General features: G+C 46.3%; 1 protein-coding gene across 3 annotated transcripts in view; it reads right to left on the bottom strand.

Annotated features, from left to right (window-relative positions):
- Positions 1-6,998: 6,998 nt before the first annotated feature.
- LOC121567974 (2-(3-amino-3-carboxypropyl)histidine synthase subunit 1) overlaps positions 6,999-24,408 on the bottom strand; it is a 101,159-nt gene continuing 83,749 nt past the window's right edge. For 2 of the 3 annotated variants that reach the window (XM_041878402.2, XM_041878404.2), the window contains 4 exons: positions 23,768-23,868; positions 12,262-12,340; positions 8,607-8,741; positions 6,999-7,851 (listed from right to left, as the gene is read on the bottom strand). In XM_041878402.2, the coding sequence (XP_041734336.2) occupies positions 7,753-7,851; positions 8,607-8,741; positions 12,262-12,340; positions 23,768-23,868 (414 nt within the window). In that variant the 3' untranslated portion in view covers positions 6,999-7,752. The remainder of the gene's footprint in view (positions 7,852-8,606; positions 8,742-12,261; positions 12,341-23,767; positions 23,869-24,408) is intronic. The other variant, XM_041878403.2, reaches the window with a different exon arrangement.

The raw sequence follows: 24,408 nt of genomic DNA, 5'->3' as shown, positions 1-24,408 counted from the left end.
ATGATTATTATTACTACGGCACTGTAGCAGTTTACACTATGTCATGTCAGCACTTCAATAATACCCTAAAGACACAGTTTGCCACTAAGGAGATTAAGTGTGAAAGAGAGTGTGAGGAAATTATTGAATTAAAGAGAAACTATGAGAGAAGAACACAGACAACGAAGCTGTCTTTTTCTACAGGTATTTAAAAGCACTAGTTAGAGAGATAATCCATGGCAGCATTGTGCTGGGATGGCATTTGGCAGGCTGATAAGAGACAGGCTGACCTCCCACACAGAATTACTCATATCTTTACAACACTTAATTTTTCTCCATCAAAGTATTTTCTCCAACCTCCTAACAACCTTCCTTCGCATTGCTATCTATTCTGCCCATGCCCACACACATTCTGCCCACACACACACAGACATTAGCTTTTTCTCACATTAACACTTACAGATCCCGGTGGAGCTGAAAACACTGAATAATCATTAACAATTATGACAATAAACTTCCCCCTTAGTTAACTTCCATCTGATTGTATGCTGATGATACGTGAACTAATTATTTGAAACTGCAAAGAAGTTAGGCCCAGATGGTCCTTTTACATTGTATTCTTCCTTGATCTCTCGTTGATCAGTGTCATCTGACATATCTTACCACTGAACTCCAGTCTAATTCCATTGTTCTTTCCTCCCCCTCAGGAATGCCCACATTCAGCTGTTTGTTTTCCTGCCAATGTGCCAAAGGCCTCACCCAGCCCTCAGCCTCCCACCCCCCTCTCCCAGCTCCCTGTCCCCAGCCTGTGGTCTCTGGTTGCGTCTCAAATGGCACCCTATTCCCTACATAGTGCACTACATAGGGATTAGCTTGTGATTTGGGACGCAAGCCTGCATTCTCAGTCTTTAGGCCTGCAGCCAGAGGGCCAGATGTGGCAGCAGGATACAGTAGAGTTGTTCTGCCAAGGCCCTGCCAGCCCTGCCCCAGGGCCTCATGGAGATATCACCACACACACACACGAGAGGCTTCAAGCATTTTGGGCACAGTGTGCCACATAACAGACGATACTGGATAGTATTACACATCATACAGTGGCAATCTAATTTGACAGCAATACTCTTAAATTGAGTCTGTTAGTATGCTTACAATCATATTATTTCCACTGTAGATGAGATACAACAATTTGCTGCCACAAATGCCATGTTAACATACCAATTGCAGCACAAAGAGATGAGCGCCACAGCATACTACATAATTATTACCCCTAATCACACAGTCTCACCCACATGATGAACAACCACGTCTCCAAACTTCACCTGTCAAAAGAACCAGATCCTCTTCTTTATAGTGGTATAGTATTCTAAATGGAATATTCCAGAAGGTGTGGAGGGACAGAGAGACCTTGGGCTGACCGTTACCCTCTAGACAGGACAGGAGCCTGGCTCTTTTATACCGTCTCCGGCCACGCCTGCTCTCCTCCAGCCATGGCTGGCCCAGTCACATGTGGTCCACACACATAGCCTCCAAGTCATTTAGGGAAAAAAGGCACAAAAACAAAGTTGCACAATCCCCTCCTCCCTCCCTCCTCCCTTTGTTGTTGTGCAACTTGTCATATTTTTGTATATATTTTTTTCAGATCTTCTGTCAAAATAGCAAAAGTGTGTCTGACGTTTGTAGATCTGTTCATATGTCTGTGTGAAAGAAAATAACTTTAACAACACCGGAAAGAGAAGGATGACAAAATAAAAGAGGTGGATGGAGGATGGCGCAAATGACTATCAGTCCCTCTAAAGATGTGTGACCTCCGAGTCTATATTCTGTACAGGAGGGCAACGGGGACTGATGGGGTCATTGGAGATGAAGGGAGAGGGGAGGGGAAGGAGGCTACTGTGACTCAGCTTCTCCCCATCATGAAAATAAATGAGTAGATGAATAAATCACGTGGATTGTTGCCTCTTCCTCCTCTTCCCTAACAGGTGACACACACACACACGACCAGACCGGTTGTGGTCGGTGCCGTTTAAGATGAGGGAGGACAATTTTACTTTTCATGAGCATAGCTCATTTCTATTACAGCATATTGGATGACTGTCATTCATATTCCATTCACCCAGTTCAATGTAACAGTGATAGGTTTAGGCTACTACATGATTCTCAAATGTTCCCTATACCCATGATGAGGTTGCTACAACCTAGCCTATGAAAGTTTACAACGTAGGTGCACACAGGTCGAGAGAAAATGTTGAGATGACAGACAGTGACACATGGACAGGGTGTAATCATTAGTCCAACAGTTGCAATAAGAGTTTCTATTAGACAAATTTAGGTATATTTATCCCCGTTTCGTTGCGTTTGCTTCCGTATAAGAAACAGAATCAACGGAATGAATACACCCCTGATCACGCTTAAAACATGGTTCACTTTCATAGCAGCCACGTTGTATTACTTCTCGCATCTATGCGCTCCCCTCCTCTCACCTTTTCCCTTCACTTGTGGACTTCAATGCACAACACATCAGCTGTATATGACCAGGAGAAAAAACCTTTACAAGCCAAACCATATCATAACCGCTACACACAGCCTACATCATTGTCATCATATTGGCTAAAGTAACGTCATAGTCAACATAGCTAATACTAGAACTAACTTGTTAGTAAACCCTCTACAATCCTGCAGTAAAGTTACATTTTAGGTAAGCAGTTTAGGGCGGGCCTCGGAGGCAATACATTCGTAAAACCAAAAGCTTACCTTGACTTGACAGAGTTCCAGTGTTGTGTTGGATAGTCATCGCAAGCTAGCTAACATAGCATCCCTCTGTTTGAGCAGGGTGTTTGAGTAGGCTAAACTAGCTAGATGCATTTGCTAGCTAAGTAAGTGAAACTGAAAGTTTGCTTCTCCTTCATTTTGGAAGAAATTAATTTGTTCAAAACTGTTAAACTATTGTCTTTCTCTTTGAGTCAACTACTCACCACATTTTATGCACTGCAGTGCTAGCTAGCTGTAGCTTAGGATATTTATGCTTTCAGTACTAGAATCTTTCTCTGATCCTTTGATTGGGTGGACAACATGTCAGTTCATGCTGCAAGAGCTCTGATAGGTTGGAGGACGTCCTCCGGAAGTTGTCATAATTACTGTGTAAGTATATGGAAGGGAGTGAGAACCATGAGCCTCCTAGGTTTTGTATTGAAGTCAATGTACCCAGAGGAGGACGGAAGCTGGCTACACCATGGTGCTACCCTAGAGAGTGCTGCTGAGACTACTGTAGACCTTCATTGCAAAATCAATTATTTGGTGACATGTGAATACATTTAGTATAGTTTTATCTACAATTTTATTTGCATGAAATTCACTGAGTAGGATGGTCCTCCCCTTCCTCCTCTGAGGAGCCTCCACTGGACCAGACAAACAAACAACAAGCGCATACTAAGAGTCTGAAAGTAAGCAATCAGTTTGTGCAACACGTCTTTGGGTTTTACAAAAGTGCTATTTAAGATATACTACAGTGGAGGCTGCTGAGGGGAGGACGGCTCATAATAATGGCTTGAACAGAGCAAATGGAATGACATCAAACACATGGAAACCATGGAAACCATGTGTTTGATATATTTGATACCATTCCACTCATGCCGCTCCAGCTGTTAGGAGCCCGTCCTCCCCAATTAAAGTCCCACCGACCTCCTGTGATATCCTATTACCTATATATTAACACAAATCTTATTTTTTGTTGTATTTGGGGGATATCAATATTGATGATGGTTTTAGGTGACCAACATAGGGTCTGGGTTACAATAAACACCAGCTGACCATACAGCACAATGCAAACTGATAGCAGTAAAACCCTACGTGATCCAGGACACCTGTTGTCTTTGGGAATTACTTAGTCATTTGACACGTGCACAGGAAGCTCATAAGCAGTCAAAAGCAGTCATAACCCCTCTATAACCTCACCCTGGCCAATCCTGCCCTCAGGACAGGAAATGGGGAGCTGCTGGCAGAAGAAACGTGATGGCAAAAACATTTGGAGAAAGAGGGAGAGGGATGCCAAGGGAGATGGAGGAGAGTGGAGTCACATTCCCCAAACATCTGGAAACAATTACACACACTGAATACAAAAAGCACACAGGGTTCTTGGAAGGACACCCCCAAGCACACTCAGCCACTACACTGCCATACAAAACACTGATAAATCAATCCCCCATGAGCTCTGGTGATTTAGCTGCACTATCAGAGTTGGGCTAAAACACAATGGCTTTGCAGATAGATCCATCTAGTGGCCACTGCCTTCCACTACAGCTCTGGTCCAAAGAACCAGTGGGGCAATAAGTCTGACAATGCACCTCAGACCAAATGTGGTGAATTTTCTCACATAGCATGTTTTTCTGCATTTGGACATATATGTGCTTTGGATCAGAGTCTCTGTGACAGGCAAGTCTGAGAGCTGAGTTGGTGCAAATACTTGGGTGTTCAGTTACCAAGAAATAAGCAAATTGTTTGAAACAGAGGAAGTACTATCTAGACATATTGATTTAGCATGCTCATTTCTGTCTCCATTTGAAAACATTATTCCCTGCCTGTAATTAAAAAACACATCCCAGGGCATGTTTTCGAAGATGTAGGTAGGGATTCTCTGTGGGTAAGGATCAAGACACTGGAAAATGAAGTTAACAGCTAAGAGAGACACCAGAGAGGGTATTCTGAGTTTGGCTTTGCAATCCACAAAAGTTATCTCAGCTTAATTAAGTTTGCTATTTTCTCCGCAGATCCTACAAGCATTAGGGATTGAAGATTCTTTACTTTGCTGCTGAACGCAATCTCCTGCCAAATCCCCACCTCCCAATATGTCAATAATACATCAACTGAAAGAGAACTCTGCTTTCCAATGCTTCTATTCACACCAACAAGACAACAGCAAGCAAACAAACACCTTTATAACTCACTAGCTAGCCTTGTGAGGGAAATGTTGAGGTGTCGAGCATGTGTAATGTGATATTGCATACAGTGACGTAGCACGTTACCCAATACAACATGGAGGACCTGGGCATCTGGTGGGACCAGCAGTATCTAGCACCTTTTCCTGTGTTTCGACTGAGATGCGGCGGTGACTGATCTGAGTAGAAGCTGTAGCACAGCAGGCCTTGTCAGAGGGTGGCCTTGTGACATCAGAGGGGTGCTGTACAGTGAGGGAAAAAAGTATTTGATCCCCTGCTGATTTTGTACGTTTGCCCACTGACAAAGACATGATCGGTCTATAATATTAATGGTAGGTTTATTTGAACCGTGAGAGACAGAATAACAACAACAAAAATGTTATAAATTGATTTGCATTTTAATGAGGGAAATAAGTATTTGACCCCTCTGCAAAACATGACTTAGTACTTGGTGGCAAAACCCTTGTTGGCAATCACAGAGGTCAGATGTTTCTTGTAGTTGGCCACCAGGTTTGCACACATCTCAGGAGGGATTTTGTCCCACTCCTCTTTGCAGATCTTCTCCAAGTCATTAAGGTTTCGAGGCTGACGTTTGGCAACTCGAACCTTCAGCTCCCTCCACAGATTTTCTATGGGATTAAGGTTTGGAGACTGGCTAGGCCACTCCAGGACCTTAATGTGCTTCTTCTTGAGCCACTCCTTTGTTGCCTTGGCCGTGTGTTTTGGGTCGTTGTCATGTTGGAATACCCATCCACGACCCATTTTCAATGCCCTGGCTGAGGGAAGGAGGTTCTCACCCAAGATTTGACGGTACATGGCCCCGTCCATCGTCCCTTTGATGCGGTGAAGTTGTCCTGTCCCCTTAGCAGAAAAACACCCCCAAAGCATAATGTTTCCACCTTCATGTTTGACGGTGGGGATGGTGTCCTTGGGGTCATAGGCAGCATTCCTCCTCCTCCAAACAGGGCGAGTTGAGTTGATGCCAAAGAGCTCCATTTTGGTCTCATCTGACCACAACACTTTCACCCAGTTCTCCACTGAATCATTCAGATGTTCATTGGCAAACTTCAGACGGGCCTGTATATGTGCTTTCTTGAGCAGTGGGACCTTGCGGGCGCTGCAGGATTTCAGTCCTTCACAGCGTAATGTGTTACCAATTGTTTTCTTGGTGACTATGGTCCCAGCTGCCTTGAGATCATTGACAAGATCCTCCCGTGTAGTTCTGGGCTGATTCCTCACCGTTCTCATGATCATTGCAACTCCACGAGGTGAGATCTTGCATGGAGCCCCAGGCCGAGGGAGAGTGACAGTCCTTTTTTGTTTCTTCCATTTGCGAATAATCGCACCAACTGTTGTCACCTTCTCACCAAGCTGCTTGGCGATGGTCTTGTAGCCCATTCCAGCCTTGTGTAGGTCTACAATCTTGTCCCTGACATCCTTGGAGAGCTCTTTGGTCTTTGATTGATTGCTTCTGTGGACAGGTGTCATTTATACAGGTAACAAACTGAGATTAGGAGCACTCCCTTTAAGTGTGCTCCTAATCTCAGCTCGTTACCTGTATAAAATACACCTGGGAGCCAGAAATCTTTCTGATTGAGAGGGGTCAAATACTTATTTCCCTCATTAAAATGCAAATCAATTTATAACATTTTTGACATGCGTTTCTCTGGATTTTTTTGTTGTTATTCTGTCTCTCACTGTTCAAATAAATCTACCATTAAAATTATAGACTGATCATTTCTTTGTCAGTGGGCAAACGTACAAAATCAGCAGGGGTTCAATTGCTTTTTTCCCCTCACTGTACGTGTGACATCAAAGAGACTGTGGTAGATCGCCTAGGGAGAAGTACTCAGGGAACCAGCCTAGCTCAGGCCACATCACACACACAGCTGTCAATCACCTCCTGTCATTAATAAATGATGAGTGGAGAGGTAGTCGTGACTGACTAATACACAGCCCGAACCAGAAACTCCTGTCTGACACACACTTCTAATTGCTACTGCATGGGTAAACATGTTGGTTAAAATACAGCAGCATAGCAATACATCTCCACACGTTCCATCATCATGTCTTCATTTTTTTATGAAATCATGTTATTATATATATTTTTATTGATAAACTTGACAAATGCAATACATACATTCCGTCATTTCAGCATAGTTTTATGTTGATTATTAGTTGGGAGATTTAAATATGAGTAATTGTAGTGACAAGAACCGTATGAAGAGGGTGGTGAAGTTAACATGAATGTCTGATTGAATTTGTAATCTCTTCATTGTTACAAAGTATTTCTTATACATATAATAGAAAGAAAACAAGCTTGAAATGGAGAGAAACAGCATGTCTCATCTTTTGATAATATATGCATTCTCTTCTTCAATAGAGTCTGTGGGTTAACAGTGTAAAATGGTTGGCAGCTTCCTCCTGTTCCAGGGATAAGTGGCTTGTATTTAACCAAAGCCACCCACATCCACTGGCATCTCACACAACCAACTCAGGGCCATCCGTCTGTATTCCTCTCTCTTTCTTACCCACACACACCAACTAATTATATCATTCTCCTCCCCCTCTCTCTCTCTCTCTCTCTCTCTCACACATACCTTCCCTTTCTCTCACATACACACCTTGCCTCCGTTTCTCTGTGCTCAACACATACACACTCACAAAACATAACAAAACTTAGATGCAGTATAGTCCATTACATCAGGACAACTGGACTGTAAATACAATGGAGGGGTATCTGAGGTGAAGTGTCTCTGGTTCTCTGTGCTGCTCTCTGTCTCCTGGGGGAGGTGAGGTGTTGAGCAGGGCTCAGAGTGAAAGCCCTCCTGTAGGTGGGCTTTCATTCTCCCTGACAGCCACAAGGGGCGCACTGGTTCTGTCCACACTGTTTAGACTGCTGTGAGGGAGTGGAGGGACAGGCAAGCTGTGAGCCAGTCTTCTGTAGGGAAACAGTGGGAAAGAGTTAACATTTGGAACTGTGACAGTACCTACCCCTGATACGTTTAACATGTGGTCAGATGACAAGAAAACTCAAAAGGAATGTTCATAGCAAGGAAATATTCATCCAAAGGGAATGCATACATTTGACTGTTCACATTTACAAGTCATTGAACATAATTTATAACAGTGTTAGATATGCAACTTTGAATCAACACAAATCAAAGAAGAAATGTAAAATCCTGAAATGTGTTCTGTTGTCAGTGTACCGCTGGGTGTCACCATGGTGACGCGTTCGCTCTCAGTCAGCACTTCCATTTAAGCCACGACACACACACACACACACACACACACACACACGAGAGGCTTCAAGCATTCTGGGCATACACGTGGTTTCATCTCCTTCCCCCACCCTCCATGTCATTCATCTCCTGCCCCCACCCACCCTCCATGTCATTCATCTCCTTCCCCCACCCTCCATGTCATTCATCTCCTGCCCCCACCCACCCTCCATGTCATTCATCTCCTTCCCCCCACCCTCCATGTCATTCATCTCCTGCCCCCACCCACCCTCCATGTCATTCATCTCCTTCCCCCACCCTCCATGTCATTCATCTCCTGCCCCCACCCACCCTCCATGTCATTCATCTCCTTCCCCCACCCTCCATGTCATTCATCTCCTGCCCCCCACCCACCCTCCATGTCATTCATCTCCTTCCCCCACCCTCCATGTCATTCATCTCCTTCCCTACTCACCTGTGTCTGTTTGCGGGTGGCCCGAGCTGGTTGGTTGTCGGGGTGGTTGGGCGCCCATGGCCCCAGGCTCTGATTGGAGTAGAAGTCCATGGGGTACACCTCCTGCCAACCCACCTGCTGCAGAGCCACAGCTGCCTGGTAGAGGAGAGGAGGGGAGGGAGAGCAGAGCAGAGAGGACAGCAGAGGGGAGGACAGGAGAGGAGACAGAAGTTAAACATAGATCACCTGCACACACTGACAACACAACCAAGACAGAGGGCTTCCAGCACTCCATTCATTTGTCCTGTTCTGTCCTTTTACTACAGCCCATCATACTATAATAATCAGGGCTTGGGGCCAGTTCCATTTCAGCCCTTTTCCATTGAGAACATGTATACGATTTAATTTCTGAGCTGCCTATAGTTGTCATCGAGGTTCATTCTTTTCAATTCATGATTTGAATTTCTATTCATTTCCACAAATTACTGGAATTGGTATGCCTTTCCCTGGCATTGCTATGTCATTGAGGTAGGGAGTGGACTGATTGAAAAGGCAGAAGTATTAGTGTTGGCTGAAAAGGAACAGAGAGGGAGAAGAGTACTGTCTGGAGCACAGATCTATTTAGAGAACGATGGGACAATGTCTGACTTCACACACACGCCAGACAGGTGTCAAAATATTGAGTGTGGATGACAAGCGTGGATGTCACGTTATTTCTACCTACCTAACTGTGTATGCTTCCCAAATGGCACCCTTTTCCCTTTATAGTGCACTATATAGGGAATAGGGTGCCATTTAGGACGCAACCAGTAATGTAACTGTACTGCCGAGCAAAACAGGTTTTGGAGAGGAACTAACTAACACACAGTGCTTTACCATGTGCGAGACTGAATTTGAGCCAATGATTCATACTGGCTATGTTTAGCCGTAGTGAACATTAAGACGTAGCGATATAAAGAGAATTCATTTATAATACAGAAGATTTTCCAATTACCTCTATTAAAAAGACAGGGGTCATGGAGAGATTTAATTTCATAATAAATTGCGTAAATGATAAACAACTCTTGTATTGTACATGTTCTGCCTACAATTACAATAACTTCCCCTTTGTCATCGTGTTAAGCCATGTCAATACTAGAGCCTGGACGATACCAGTATTGTGGCAAGGAAACAAATCACAAACCGGATTTAACTTTAGGAAAACAGCCTAAAACAGCCTAAATGCTGGAAATAAACATAATTATGTTGACATCCAGTCACATGTATTTATTTTCCAAGCTATAGCACACCATATTTTACATACAGCAGGTCTGCTTCGTGTTTTCATTTTGCCATTGAAAGAATATCGCAATACTGGTATAATCACAGCCATAGACAATAATGTAATGTATTCCTATCAATCACTCCTTTTAAATTCTACTATTTTCTCCTTTCCTCTCCACTCTACTCTCCAGCTCCCATCTATCGCCTCCCTCCCTCCCTCCCTCCCTCCCTCCCTCCCTCCCTCCCTCCCTCCCTCTGTGTAAACTAGCTGCTCCTCCTAATCCCTTTGCTGACAGGAGGCAAGTGTGTCTTATTGACTATAAATATAACATGAGACGCTCTGAAAATAACCTCTCCTCCCTCATATCTCTCTCTTCCCTCTCCTCCCTCATATCTCCCTCTTCCCTCTCCTCCCTCATATCTCTCTCTTCCTCATCTCCCCAGCTCCTAATGCCATAGAGGAAAGTGGGGCACACAGACACAGACAGTCTATTATCAGGGAGGAGAAGAGGTGAATTAACTTATCAAACGTACACACACACCAATGCAGACAGCGCAAATAATTTATATGTATTGATAGTATCTGAAAAAGGTCTGTCAGGGAAGCCAGGGCACATTTTACTAGAATGATTCTGAACACAAATTGACATCAGGGAGGGATCTTATTACTGGGCGAATCACAGTCACACACCGTCTATAACATTAGTCAATATCATAGCAGCAGCATAGGATTGGACATGTAAACAGTGCATTATCACATATATGGAATGTACTGACCTTGGACCATAGCTTAAAATAAGACCATGGTGATCATCATGCTAATCCTCATACGCAGGGCACCTTTCCCGTTAGAAAACTAACCTCATATCTAAGACAATTAGTGTCTTAGTCACAATGTAAACTATACATTTTAAGCGTATGACTCATTTCTAAACAGTAATGACTGATAGGGCTTACATTAACACCTGTTCATGTCTCTAAAATACAGCCCACATCATATTCACACCCCTGTGCTTGTTATCACTGTGCAACCAAAGCCTGTCTTAAGGGACGCACTACCTCCACTGAATTACAAAAACAAACATTTGCTTATCAGATCCATCTCTTTCTAGTTAGAAAAATAAGCTGCAGCTGGGGTGCAGTGTGGCGAGGCCACCAGCGAGGGGCGCTGTTCTGCTGTGCTGCTGCTGTGGATTGAGTGTACACTATAGTGAGAGAGAGAGAGAGAGAGAGAGAGAGAGAGAGGGGGAGAGAGAGAGAGAGAGAGAGGGGAGAGAGAGAGAGAGAGAGAGAGAGGGGGAGAGAGAGAGAGAGAGAGAGGGGGAGAGAGAGAGAGAGAGAGGGGGAGAGAGAGGAGAGAGAGATAGAGAGGAGAGAGAGAGAGCAACAGAGCTGAGAGACAGAACATAGGGGCTCCTACTGCAGAGCTGTCACCATGCATGCCTGCATGACTCTCTCCCTAGCCCCATCCAACCTGCCTGCCTCTCTTCCTAGCCCAAGCTCCATCCAGCCTGCCTGCCTCTCTCCCTAGCCCCAGCTCCATCCAGCCTGCCTGCCTTTCTCCCTAGCCCCAGCTCCATCCAGCCTGCCTGCCTCTCTCCCTAGCCCCAGCTCCATCCATCCAGCCTGCCTGCCTCTCTCCCTAGCCCCAGCTCCATCCAGCCTGCCTGCCTTTCTCCCTAGCCCCAGCTCCATCCAGCCTGCCTGCCTCTCTCCCTAGCCCCAGCTCCATCCAGCCTGCCTGCCTCTCTCCCTAACCCCAGCCCCTTCCAGCCTGCCTCTCTCCCCAGCCCCATCCAGCCTGCCTGTCTCCCCAGCCCCATCCAGCCTGCCTGCCTGCCTCTCTCCCTAGCCCCAGCTCCATCCAGCCTGCCTGCCTCTCTCCCTAGCCCCAGCTCCATCCAGCCTGCCTGCCCCTCTCCCTAACCCCAGCCCCTTCCAGCCTGCCTCTCTCCCCAGCCCCATCCAGCCTGCCTGTCTCCCCAGCCCCATCCAGCCTGCCTGCCTCTTTCCCCAGCCCCATCCAGCCTGCCTCTCTCCCCAGACCCATCCAGCCCTACCTGCCTCTCTCCCTAGCCCCATCCAGCCAGCCTGCCTGCCTCTTTCCCAAGCGCTGTCCTCAGCCCCATCAACCCTACCAGCCTGACTGCTACCTGCCTGCTCAGAGACAAGCAGCACAAATGAGCCCCTGCAATGTTAACACCAGACATCAGAACATGAGGTTATTTTACCACATTTATCACAGGGTGTGAGTTCCTACACAACACCGCCTGCTCTGAGGGAGAAAAGTAATCAGAAGAGTGTGTGTGTGTGTGTGTGTGTGCGTGCGTGCATGCTCTTGTCATCCTTTGATAGTGAATGACAGAAGCAGACAGTATGGATCGTGGCGAGCTGTTGTAAGAAGCCTGTTTACCTCATAGGGAGAAAGCAGGGGTTTGGAGAAGGCTGTGCCCCAATCAATGGAGAGACGCGGGCAAGCGATCTGGACCCACCTGCAAGGAGAGAGAGACAAACATCAGAGAAAAAGAGAGAGATTGCATTAAAGAGGCAGTGCACATCTCAGATAGCAGGGTGGGCAAGCGCATGATGTGAATCTGTGCTGCTGCATTGGGCTGCAGGCAGCTCTGCTCTGCCTCCACCTGATCTCCTGCATATGTTAGAGGATCTGTCCTGATTCGCTCTAAACACAAAACACACTCTGCATTCATTCATCATACCAGGGGGAGAAAGAAAGAATGCTGAGAGGAGATAGGGGGAGAGAGGATGGGAGAGGGGGAACACAAGCAGGGAAACAGGGAGAGGTGCGAAGGTGTGAGAGGAGGAGAAATGGAGGGAAGATAAAGAATAGGGAGAGGTTAGGTGAGCTCCAATAAAACATCTGCACTAGCCCAGTCTCCACGGAGCTAGCCTACATAGCAAGACAGACAGAGGGGAGGGGGGCTGTGAGTGTGTTAGAGAGGGAGAGAGATAAAGAAAGATAGAGAGAGGGAGGGGTGATGGAAAAGAAAGGCGAGAGGGGGGGAGTGGCAGCGAGACGTGTTTATCTTAGTGATTGTGAGAGTGAAGGATGAGGAGAAGGGTGTAAACAGCTGGGGGGAGAATGGATGATGGGAGGATGGAGGGGGGCAGGTAGAGCGGGGTTAAAGGGGTTAGCTTTCACAAATCAATGCTAGCCACAGCTCCATCTCCACGTGACAGCCCCTCCCTGTACTGCCTATCCCCAAAGACAGAGCCACCAGTAATACACCAGACACTTATGGATTCAGCTGCATTCACATAGACACGGTGAAGAATGAGAGCGCACATATCAAGGGAGATTTCAATACAAATATATGGATTCAGAATCTGTGCACAGTTGTACAGAAAGGCGGGGAGGGAGAAAGATGCTAGCTCTAAAACACAGCATCGTGCTACATCTTCAGGGATACTTTCACAAGTTTAATGTCAACTGCTGCAAAAGTGTATCTCTGCATCCTCTCTCGCTCTCCCACTCAGTTTGTTTCCTTGTAGCAGTACTGTACTGTGTATTATATCATAGTTGCTTCCTTGAACAGTAGAATTGATTGGGGCTTCACCTGAACCACTGGAGCCCTCACTGCTCTCCTCGTCTCTATCACAATTAACTCAAATATTCCAACCCTCAGGCAAAACGCATGACACTTTCTCATTTTTAAATCATAATACTTTTTTGGGGGGAAAGATATCTCCCCGAAAACTTTAGGAATTAGTATTCACCAGTCTAATTTGGAAGGCAGCTGAGTCAGATGTTTCCCCTTTCACGTTGGTCTCAGAGGAGGACGTTGGGATGCTGACGCTGAGTTCTGATTGGAACAGAGCTGTAGTTCTTATATGACCTTTAGGTATTTTCAGACTTAGGCTGTGGCCAAAATGGCACCCTATTGGCCCTAGTCAAAAGTAGTGCAGTATGTACAGTGAGGGAAAAAAGTATTTGATTCCCTGCTGATTTTGTACGTTTGCCCACTGACAAAGACATGATCAGTCTATAATTTTAATGGTAGGTTTATTTGAACAGTGAGAGACAGAATACCAACAACAAAATCCAGAAAAATGCATGTCAAAAATGTTATAAATTGAATTGCATTTTAATGAGGGAAATAAGTATTTGACCCCTCTGCAAAACATGACTTAGTACTTGGTGGCAAAACCCTTGTTGGCAATCACAGAGGTCAGACGTTTCTTGTAGTTGGCCACCAGGTTTGCACACATCTCAGGAGGGATTTTGTCCCACTCCTCTTTGCAGATCTTCTCCAAGTCATTAAGTTTTCGAGGCTGACGTTTGGCAACTCGAACCTTCAGCTCCCTCCACAGATTTTCTATGGGATTAAGGTCTGGAGACTGGCTAGGCCACTCCAGGACCTTAATGTGCCTCTTCTTGAGCCACTCCTTTGTTGCCTTGGCCGTGTGTTTTGGGTCGTTGTCATGCTGGAATACCCATCCACGACCCATTTTCAATGCCCTGGCTGAGGGAAGGAGGTTCTCACCCAAGATTTGACGGTACATGGCTCCGTCCATCGTCCCTTTGATGCGGTGAAGTTGTCCTGTCCCCATTTTCAATGCCCTGGCTGAGGGAAGGAGGTTCTCACCCAAGATTTGACGGTACATGGCTCCGTCCATCGTCCCTTTGATGCGGTGAAGTTGTCCTGTCCCCTTAGCAGAAAAACACCCCCAAAGCATAATGTTTCCACCTCCATGTTTGACGGTGGGGATGGTGTTCTTGGGGTCATAGGCAGCATTCCTCCTCCTCCAAACACGGCGAGTTGAGTTGATGCCAAAGACCTCGACTTTGGTCTCATCTGACCACAACACTTTCACCCAGTTCTGCTCTGAATCATTCAGATGTTCATTGGCAAACTTCAGACGGGCCTGTATATGTGCTTTCTTGAGCAGGGGGACCTTGCGGGCGCTGCAGGATTTCAGTCCTTCACGGCGTAGTGTGTTACCAATTGTTTTCTTGGTGACTATGGTCCCAGCTGCCTTGAGATCATTGACAAGATCCTCCCGTGTAGTTCTGGGCTGATTCCTCACCGTTCTCATGATCATTGCAACTCCACGAGGTAAGATCTTGCATGGAGCCCCAGGCAGAGGGAGATTGACAGTTATTTTGTGTTTCTTCCATTTGCGAATAATCGCAAAAACTGTTGTTTTGGAATCTGATTGATTGATTGCTTCTGTGGACAGGTGTCTTTTATACAGGTAACAAGCTGAGATTAGGAGCACTCCCTTTAAGAGTGTGCTCCTAATCTCAGCTCGTTACCTGTATAAAAGACACCTGGGAGCCAGAAATCTTTCTGATTGAGAGGGGCTCAAATACTTATTTCCCTCATTAAAATGCAAATCAATTTTTTACATTTTTTACATGCGTTTTTCAGGATTTTTTTGTTGTTATTCTATCTCTCACTGTTCAAATAAACCTACCATTAAAATTATAGACTTATAATTTCTTTGTCAGTGCGCAAACGTACAAAATCAGCAGGGGATCAAATACTTTTTTCCCTCACTGTAGTGAATAGGGTGCCATTTGGGACACAGTCCTATTCAGACTGGAGCCCTTTAGCCTAGCAAACACAGCACATGCATCAGACTGAACGGCCTTCCAAGACACAGGGTCTCATAGTACACTCATTATGGGGGATAGTGTAGCTGAGTGTGTGTGTGTGTGTGTATCTTAAAACATGACTGGAAGCCTCAGGAAAGACGGGTTACCCAGTACTAGCTAAGTAAACCATAATATTTGCACAGAGATTCTCCGGTACTTTGTATCCTTTTTAGCCAGTAGTTCTGAAAGTAGCGCTCACAATCCAAAATCTGCTGTGTCCACTGAGCCATTGGGCCCGCCCTGCAACCTCATTGGATAACGCTTGGCAGGCCTCTTGCTAGCTGTCACTCAAATGTGGGGGGAAATGTAGGGAAAATGGCCCGGCACAGCTTTAAGAAAACAGTCGCTTTCAAACTAGGGATTTCGTGTCTAATTGTGGTAAAACAGTAATTGCGCTCATAGAATATGCATGTATGAACTACACATTTACACATCCAGCCCAAAGCAGGAGGTTTAAAACATACTTTCTTAGCAGCCAAAGTACCGGAGCATGTCTTTAAGGCAAGCAATAAGTGGATGGGAGTGGAGGAGAGAGAAGCGAAAGGATAGAAGAGGAGGGGAGGAGGAGTGGACAATCCCTACCTCCCTCTTTAGGAGCAGTTTCTTAACAGATTGGCCTGGGAACATGCGCTGTGCCACGCTGGCTAAGCCCCCAGCACGCCACACAATTCAATTTACAGCCAATATCTGAGCTAAGATCTGCCTAGCGCACCGCAGATCCCTCACCACGGGGCATAGACAGAGAGAAATGGAGAAAGAGAGAGAGTGAGGGAGGGAGGGCGAGAGAGAGTGAGGGAGGGAGGGCGAGAGAGAGTGAGGGAGGGAGGGCAAGAGAGAGTGAGGGAGGGAGGGCGAGACAGGGGGAGAGAGAGAAAAAGAGAAAGGGAGAAAGAGATGGAAGAGGAAAAACAGCGAGCGAGGAGTTGCTACAGGGAGAGGTAAAGCTAACTCCAGTCACAGTCTATCAACTCCAGTCACAGTCTATCTACTACAGCCACTTCCTCTGAACGTGTCCCCATTTCCCCTGTCCATTTACTTGCAGCAATCTGGGTATAGGGGAACAGGAAGGAGAGCAGGGTGCCATGCTGATGCCTCTAGTCATGCCGTCTGAAGGAGACCATCAGTAAATGAATAGAATCCTGATGACACTCTCTGTGAATGGGGGACCCTGCAGTGAGCTGGGGTAGAGGGAGCACAGCCCAATAAGCATACCTAATTGAAAGAGAGGGAAGGGGGGTGCCACACAGAGCTTGCATCCCAAATGGCACCTTTTTCCCTATATAGTGCCCTAGAGGTCCTGGTCAAAAGTAGTGCACCAAATAGGGAGCCATTTGGGAGGCAGACAGGGACGAGCAGGGTTGGGGTGACCACAGGACCTGAAGGGTTCGCCAGTGTTCCCAGTGTGAACCAAGGCCCTGTCCCCGCCCTGCTACATTAGCTTATCTGCTCCATTAGCCCCAGTAACAGTTAGGATGCATCCCAAATGACACCCTATTCCCTTTACAGCAAACAGCTCTGGTTAAAAGTAGTGCACAATATAGGGAATAGGGTGCCATTTGGGACGCAGCCTTAGGCAGACCTCCCTCCACCTGCAAGGCTGCTGCCTTTCAATTATCCAAGCAGCCTGGACCAAGACAGGCAAAATCAATTAACCTCTTCTCTCGATATCTCAGGAAAATGGACTAGAGTGAGTCACTTGAATAAAATAAAAAAGATTAAAACAGGAAAGTTGATTGGCATATGGATGAAGAGGAAATGCAGATGATTTGCGGTAAAACGGCATAAGACATTGCAGGGTATTTGTGATCCAGTTGAGATAAGTGTGTGGGTGTGCCAGATATCTGCACAATGGTTTAAAACCAGCCTGGGGACAGTCTAATTACATACTTTAAAGTGTTCGCTAATGCTTTCTCTGTATGTCGGAGTGTGTGCGTGGTGTGTGTGTGTCACTAATGGCCGAAAAAGGCTGGGGGATGGGCCCTCTCCACTGCACTGTGTGGGCTAGTACACCTTCCCTCTCTCCCTCCCTTCTCTTTCTGCACTCCTCTCCACTCCACAGCCAGACTGCGCTGCCTTTGATTCTGTGCCCACAGGTAAGCACTGTCCCCAATGTAGGATCAGAACACAAACCAAACTTCCTTTCAAAAGGATGCATCTGGAAGTGTCTGGCTTTAGGACCTTTAGTAATTTCTGTCTCCTTTAGGGTGTTTGTGTTTTTGTCAAACCCAGGAATCAATGGAGGTAGAAACTCTCCACCAAAACTAATTCCAAATCAGTAGGCTAAATAGAGGAAAGTTCAGAGAACCACAACCAACACTGAGTTAGTTAGTACAGTGGTTAAAGTATCTGTCTAGGCTCGTCATCTCCTGCTGTGGGCAAATCTCACTCACCTTGCTAACCATTCCAGATTGCCTACCTAAAAAAGTCAATCTCATACGCCTAACTAACAATCCCCCTTAGTCTCTTTAACCCTTTCATACACAGACCAAGATGGCTTAGCAGTGCGGTCGTGTATTCTGTTGTGTCCTCGTGTAAATAGCCTGTTTTTTTCTTCTTCTTTTTTTCGTATATATTTCTCTATCTCACTTTCCATCTTTAACTAAATATACTTTCCTGCAACCCGCCTCACCCAATGTGGAACGGATTCTATTATTTATTTATTTTTAACAAGAACCTACGGCTGAAACTAGCCAGCTAGCCAGCTAACTAGCTGCTTGCTATTAGCCACCATTAGCGGTCTTCACCACTGTCCGTGGCCTGCACTACCTACCAGCCAGCTCTAGCCTGGACAATTATCAGCCAGTCTGCACAGCGTGCTGTCGACCCAGAGCATATCGGATTTTCTGCCGGAATCACTGAATCACTGGACCTTAACACCGGATCATCGCAACTAGCTAGCTGCAACCGAATGGCTGTTGTTGGCTAATCATCACTGTCCCGACGCACCAGTTAGCCTTGAGCTAACCTCGAGCCAGGCCCATCTCCCGGCTATCTACCTCTCTGTCAACCGGACGGGACCTCCTAGTGTCGACCCAGAGCCCCACGATCCATCACGACTGGTCTGCCGACGTAATCGTCTGATGTGGTTTCAACAGGCTTCTCGTTGCGACGACCACGAAGATCCATCTGCTAGCCCCGGCCCGCTAGCACTCGCAATCACCAGCCGTGCCTCCTGCTCGCCTGTTCTGTAGCAGCCTACGAACTGCTCCCGGACTTACCTATTGCTGTTCACTGGGCCTTATGATCACTCAGCTACACAGCTGATGCCTGCTGGACTGTTCCTTTACACGGTACCCCATCCTGTTTATCTGTTTAGCCTCAGCCCAAACCTTCGTCGCCATTACCAGTTGTTGTCTTAGCCCTCTCGAATAACACCTGTGATTGCGTTATGCCTCTCTCCCATGTCAATATGCCTAGCCTATTGCTGTTTGGGTTAGTTCTTATTGTACTATTTCACTGTAGAGCCCCTAGTCCCGCTCAACCTGCCTCAGATAGCTCCTTTGTCCCACACCCATACACGCGGAGACCGGCTCAATCGGTACCTCCAGTGATGCTATCTCTTTCATCGTTACCCAATGCTTAGGTGTACCTCCACTGTACTCATATCCTTCCATATCCTTGTCTGTACATAATGCCCTGAATCTTTTCTACAACGCCCGGAAATCTGCCCCTTTTATTCTCTGTACCCAACACACTAGAAGACCAGTTCTTAAAGCCTTTAGCCTTATCTATTCCTCCTCTGTTCCTCTGGTGATGTAGAGGTTAACCCAGGCCCTGTAGCCCCCAGTATCACTCCTACTCCCCAGGCGCTATCATTTGTTGACTTCTGTAACCGTAAAAGCCTTGGTTTCTTGCATGTTATCAGAAGCCTCCTACCCAAGTTTGAGTTATTCACTGCGTTAGCACACTCTGCCAACCCTGATGTTCTAGCAGTGTCTGAATCCTGGCTTAGGAAGGCCACCAAAAATTCAGAAATGTCCATCCCGAACTACAACATTTTCCATCTAGATAGAACTGCCAAAGGGGGCGGAGTTGCAATCTACTGTAGAGATAGCCTGCAGAGCTCTATCATACTATCCAGGTCTGTGCCCAAACAGTTTGAGCTTCTACTTCTAAAAATCCACCTTTCCAGAAATAAGTCTCTCACTGTTGCCGCTTGCTACAGACCCCCTCAGCCCCCAGTTGTGCCCTGGACACCATATGTGAATTGCTTGCCCCCCATCTATCCTCAGAGTTCGTACTGCTTGGTGACCTAAACTGGGATATGCTTAACACCCCAGCCGTCCTACAATCTAAACTAGATGCCCTCAGTCTCACACAAATTATCAAGGAACCTACCAGGTTCAACCCTAAATCCGTAAACATGGGTACCCTCATAGATATCATCCTGACTAATTTACCCTCTAAATACACCTCCGCTGTCTTCAACCAGGATCTCAGCGATCACTGCCTCATTGCCTGCGTCCGTAATGGGTCCGCGGTCAAATGACCACCCCTCATCACTGTCAAACGCTCCCTAAAACACTTCAGCGAGCAGGCCTTTCTAATTGACCTGGCCCTGGGTATCCTGGATAGATATTGACCTCATTCCGTCAGTAGAGGATGCCTGGATGTTCTTCAAAAGTGCTTTCCTCTCCATCTTAAATAAGCATGCCCCATTCAAAAAATTCAGAACTAAGAACAGATATAGCCCCTGGTTCACCCCAGACTTGACTGCCCTTGACCAGCACAAAAACATCCTGTGGAATTTCAATAAGCATTTTGCTACAGCTGGCCATGCTTTCCACCTGGCTACCCCAACCCCGGCCACCAGCTCTGCACCCTCTGCTGCAACTTGCCCATGCACCCCCCGCTTCTCCTTCACCGAAATTCAGATAGCTGATGTCCTGAAAGAGCTGCAAAATCTGGACCCCTACAAATCAGCTGGGCTAGACAATCTGGACCCTTTCTTTCTAAAAATAGCTGCCGAAATTGTCGCAACCCCTATTACTAGCCTGTTCAACCTCTCTTTTGTATCGTCTGAGATCCCCAGAGATTGGAAAGCTGCCGCGGTCATCCCCCTCTTCAAAGGGTGTGACACTCTAGATCCCAACTGTTACAGACCTATATCCATCCTGCCCTGCCTTTCGAAAGTATTTGAAAGCCAAGTTAACAAACAGATCACCGACCATTCTCAATCCCACCGTACCTTCTCCGCTATGCAATCTGGTTTCCGAGCTGGTCATGGGTGCACCTCAGCCACGCTCAAGGTCCTAAACGATATAATAACCGCGATCGATAAAAGACAGTACTGTGCAGCCGTCTTCATCGACCTGGCCAATGCTTTTGACTCTGTCAATCAACGCATTCTTATTGGCAGACTAAATAGCCTTGGTTTCGCAAATGACTGCCTCACCTGGTTCAGCAACTACTTCTCAGATAGAGTTCAATGTGTCAAATCGGAGGGCCTGTTGTCTGGACCTCTGGCAGTCTCTATGGGGGTGCCACAGGGTTCAATTCTCGGGCCGACTCTATTCTCTGTGTATATCAATGATGTCGCTCTTGCTGCTGGTGACTCTCAGATCCACCTCTACGCAGACGACACCATTTTGTATACATCTGGCCCTTCATTGGACACTGTGTTAACAAACCTCAAAACGAGCTTCAATGCCATACAACACTCCTTCCGTGACCTCCAACTGCGCTTAAACGCTAGTAAAACTAAATGCATGCTCTTCAATCGAATGCTGCTTGCACCCGCCCGCCCGACTAGAATCACTACTCTCGGCGGGTCTGACTTAGAATATGTGGACAACTACAAATACCTAGGTGTCTGGTTAGACCGTAAACTCTCCTTCCAGACTCACATTAAGCATCTCCAATCCAAAGTTAAATCTAGAATTGGTTTCCAATTTTGCAACAAATTCTCCTTCACTCATGCTGCTAAACATGCCCTCGTAAAACTGACTATCCTACCGATCCTTGACTTCGGCGATGTCATTTACAAAATAGCTTCCAACACTCTACTCAGAAAATTGGATGTAGTCTATCACAGTGCCATCCATTTTGTCACCAAAGCCCCATATACTACCCACCATTGTGACATGTACGCTCTCGTTGGCTGGCCCTCACTACATATTCGTCGCCAAACCCACTGGCTCCAGGTCATCTATAAATCCCTTCTAGGCAAATCCCCGCCTTATCTTAGCTCATTGGTCACCATAGCAACACCCACCCGTAGTCTGCGCTCCAGCAGGTATATCTCACTGGTCATCCCCAAAGCCAACACCTCCTTTGGCCGCCATTCCTTCCAGTTCTCTGCTGCCAATGACTGGAACGAACTGCAAAAATCTCTGAAGCTGGAGACTCTTATCTCCCTCACTAACTTTATACATCAGTTGTCAGAGCAGCTTACCGATCACTGCACCTGTACACATCCCATCTGTAATTAGCCCACCCAACTTCCTCATCCCCATATTGTTATTTATTTTGCTCATTTGCACCCCAGTATCTCTATTTGCACATCATCCTCTGCACATCTATCACTCCAGTGTTAATACTAAATTGTAATTATTTTGCACTATGGCCTATTTATTTCCTTACCTCCATAACTTACTACATTTGCACACACTGTATATAGATTTTCTATTGTGTTATTGACTGTACGTTTTGTTTATTCCATATGTAACTCTGTTGTTGTTTTTAATCGCACTGCTTTGCTTTATCTTGGCCAGGTCGCAGTTGTAAATGAGAACTTGTTCTCAACAGGCTTACCAGGTTAAATAAAAGGTGAAATAAATAAAATAAATAAATAAAAAACAGACAAAGACCCCACTAATGCACCCACCTGCTTTTTGGTACATCTGAAAGGGGTAGGGGGTTAAAAAAACAACATGGTAAAGCAAAAGCCACCTAAAGAGTTAGTCATTATTCCTGCATTTCCACAGGCCCTGTAACCAAAACACAGGTGTCAGGTCTGTGTAAATGGTTCTCTGCATTTTTGCAAGTCAAATCATTAACACTTCCATTGTTTAACACCTCTCTAATTTGCAATGCAAATTATGGTTTAACAACGTGCCCCTCCCAATTTGACAGTTGCAAGAAAGTGGTAAATAAGGGGATGTTTGAAAGGGGGTCATAAAAACATTCGCTTATATTCTTTACAGGTAATATACCACATCTTATGTCTGAAATGGTTATTTTTGATCAGGCCATTACTGGCCCTCTAACACCTCTGCAGAGCCACCTCAGGACCAGTTTAATTATCTGGGGTCCTGCTGAGAGCCCTGTAGCACTGAGATAGCCCTGTAATGTCAGCCGTCACGCCATTCCTGTCACGTCTTCCCTGTACCACATAATTCCTTTAATGTCATTGATGTAATGTAACATCATTCCTGTAACCTCATCACTGCCTTTGGTGTCATAGGGCTGAAACGAATGGGATGATGACTTTGTACTGACTGCGAGCCCTGTTGAGTCATCCCTGTTACGTCAACCCTGTGATATCATGAACTTTGTGTTTGCCCTGTGACCTCTGTCAGACCCATGATGCCACTCAGCCCTGTCACACCACTCTACTAACTACTGACTGAGCGACCCCACTCTGGCAGCTCTCTGCATAACATTTCAAAAGCACTTATTTTCCTTCCCTCTCTGAGCACTTAATCTGCGGCCACTGAGCTGTCTAAACAGGTGTCTGTGAATCGCCTTAGATGAGGGGTGTGAATATTTTGCCGGTTTGAGTCGTGCTGGGCTTATTAATTCACTGTTGTGTGTAGCTGCCTCGGAGTGGTGAGATCAGAGCCAAAAAAGCAGCAAACACCTCATTTTATCACACAACCTCCTCAACTACCTCTGCATCCCCTGATCTCTCTCCCTCCTCCTTTCTCGCCATCTCTATCAGACTTTCTGTCCCTCCTTCACCCACTCCTCCCTCACACATCGCAGTACTCATTCCTCCGCAGTGAGAGGCCAATCTGCTGAGAGTGTGGACTGTGGAGAATGTGTGTATTTGTGTCTCAGAGAGCTCTTCTACACACCAGCGTCTCACTAACTCCTCCCTTTCTTCTTTCTGCCAGCCACTCACAGAAATCAAAGCAGCTGGAGCTTGAAGCACGAGCGGTTGACATTTCACTTTAGAAACTTTTGAAGACATTTATGACTGTGCCTCGCTGGATAACAGAGCTGGATGACAGAGAGCCTTTCACCGTGTGTGTGTGTGTGTGTTTGAGTGAGTGAGTGAGTGAGTGAGTGAGTGAGTGAGTGAGTGAGTGAGTGAGTGAGTGAGTGAGTGAGTGAGTGAGTGAGTGTGCTGTAGACTCACGCATCCACTTCTGCCATCAGGTCCAGCTTGCTGGGGAAAATCTCAGACAGCAGCACTCGAGTGAAGGACTTGCCAAGAGACTCGAGCTTGGATTCCAGGTGCTATGATGGAGAGAGAAAGAGAGAGAGAGAGGGAGAGAGAGAAATACAAAGAATGAGGGAGTGATGAGAGTAGGAGGACAGAGAGAGGGTGAGGATGGTCACATAAGTTTTGTGCCGAGCCCACACGAAGAACACGGTTGCGTGTTTGTGCAGGTCTTGGACTCACAAGGGACCTGGCTGTGTTGCCTGCCTATACTGCTACACACGTGTTGCCTGCCTATACTGTTGCCTGCCTATACTGCTACACACGTGTTGCCTGCCTATACTGTGTTGCCTGCCTATACTGTGTTGCCTGCCTATACTGTGTTGCCTGCCTATACTGTGTTGCCTGCCTATACTGCGCACACTCCCACTTGTTCTCCCTTTCATTAGACGTTCTGCTGATCCAGTGGAGGGTCCTTCACAGGTCCTTTAGAGCTCCCAAGTCTAGTGTTTCTTAGTTAGTTAACCAGCTAATAATTAAAATATGGCTAATTAACCCAACTGGCTCTCAATGATGGAGCCCAGCAACACTGGCCCAGAAAACCACCCAATAACATC

Source organism: Coregonus clupeaformis, chromosome 6 (assembly GCF_020615455.1).
Source record: "Coregonus clupeaformis isolate EN_2021a chromosome 6, ASM2061545v1, whole genome shotgun sequence".
NCBI classification, from domain to species: domain Eukaryota; kingdom Metazoa; phylum Chordata; class Actinopteri; order Salmoniformes; family Salmonidae; genus Coregonus; species Coregonus clupeaformis.
The sequence above is the reverse complement of the archived record's forward strand: the minus strand, read 5'-3'. Positions and strand labels throughout refer to the sequence as shown.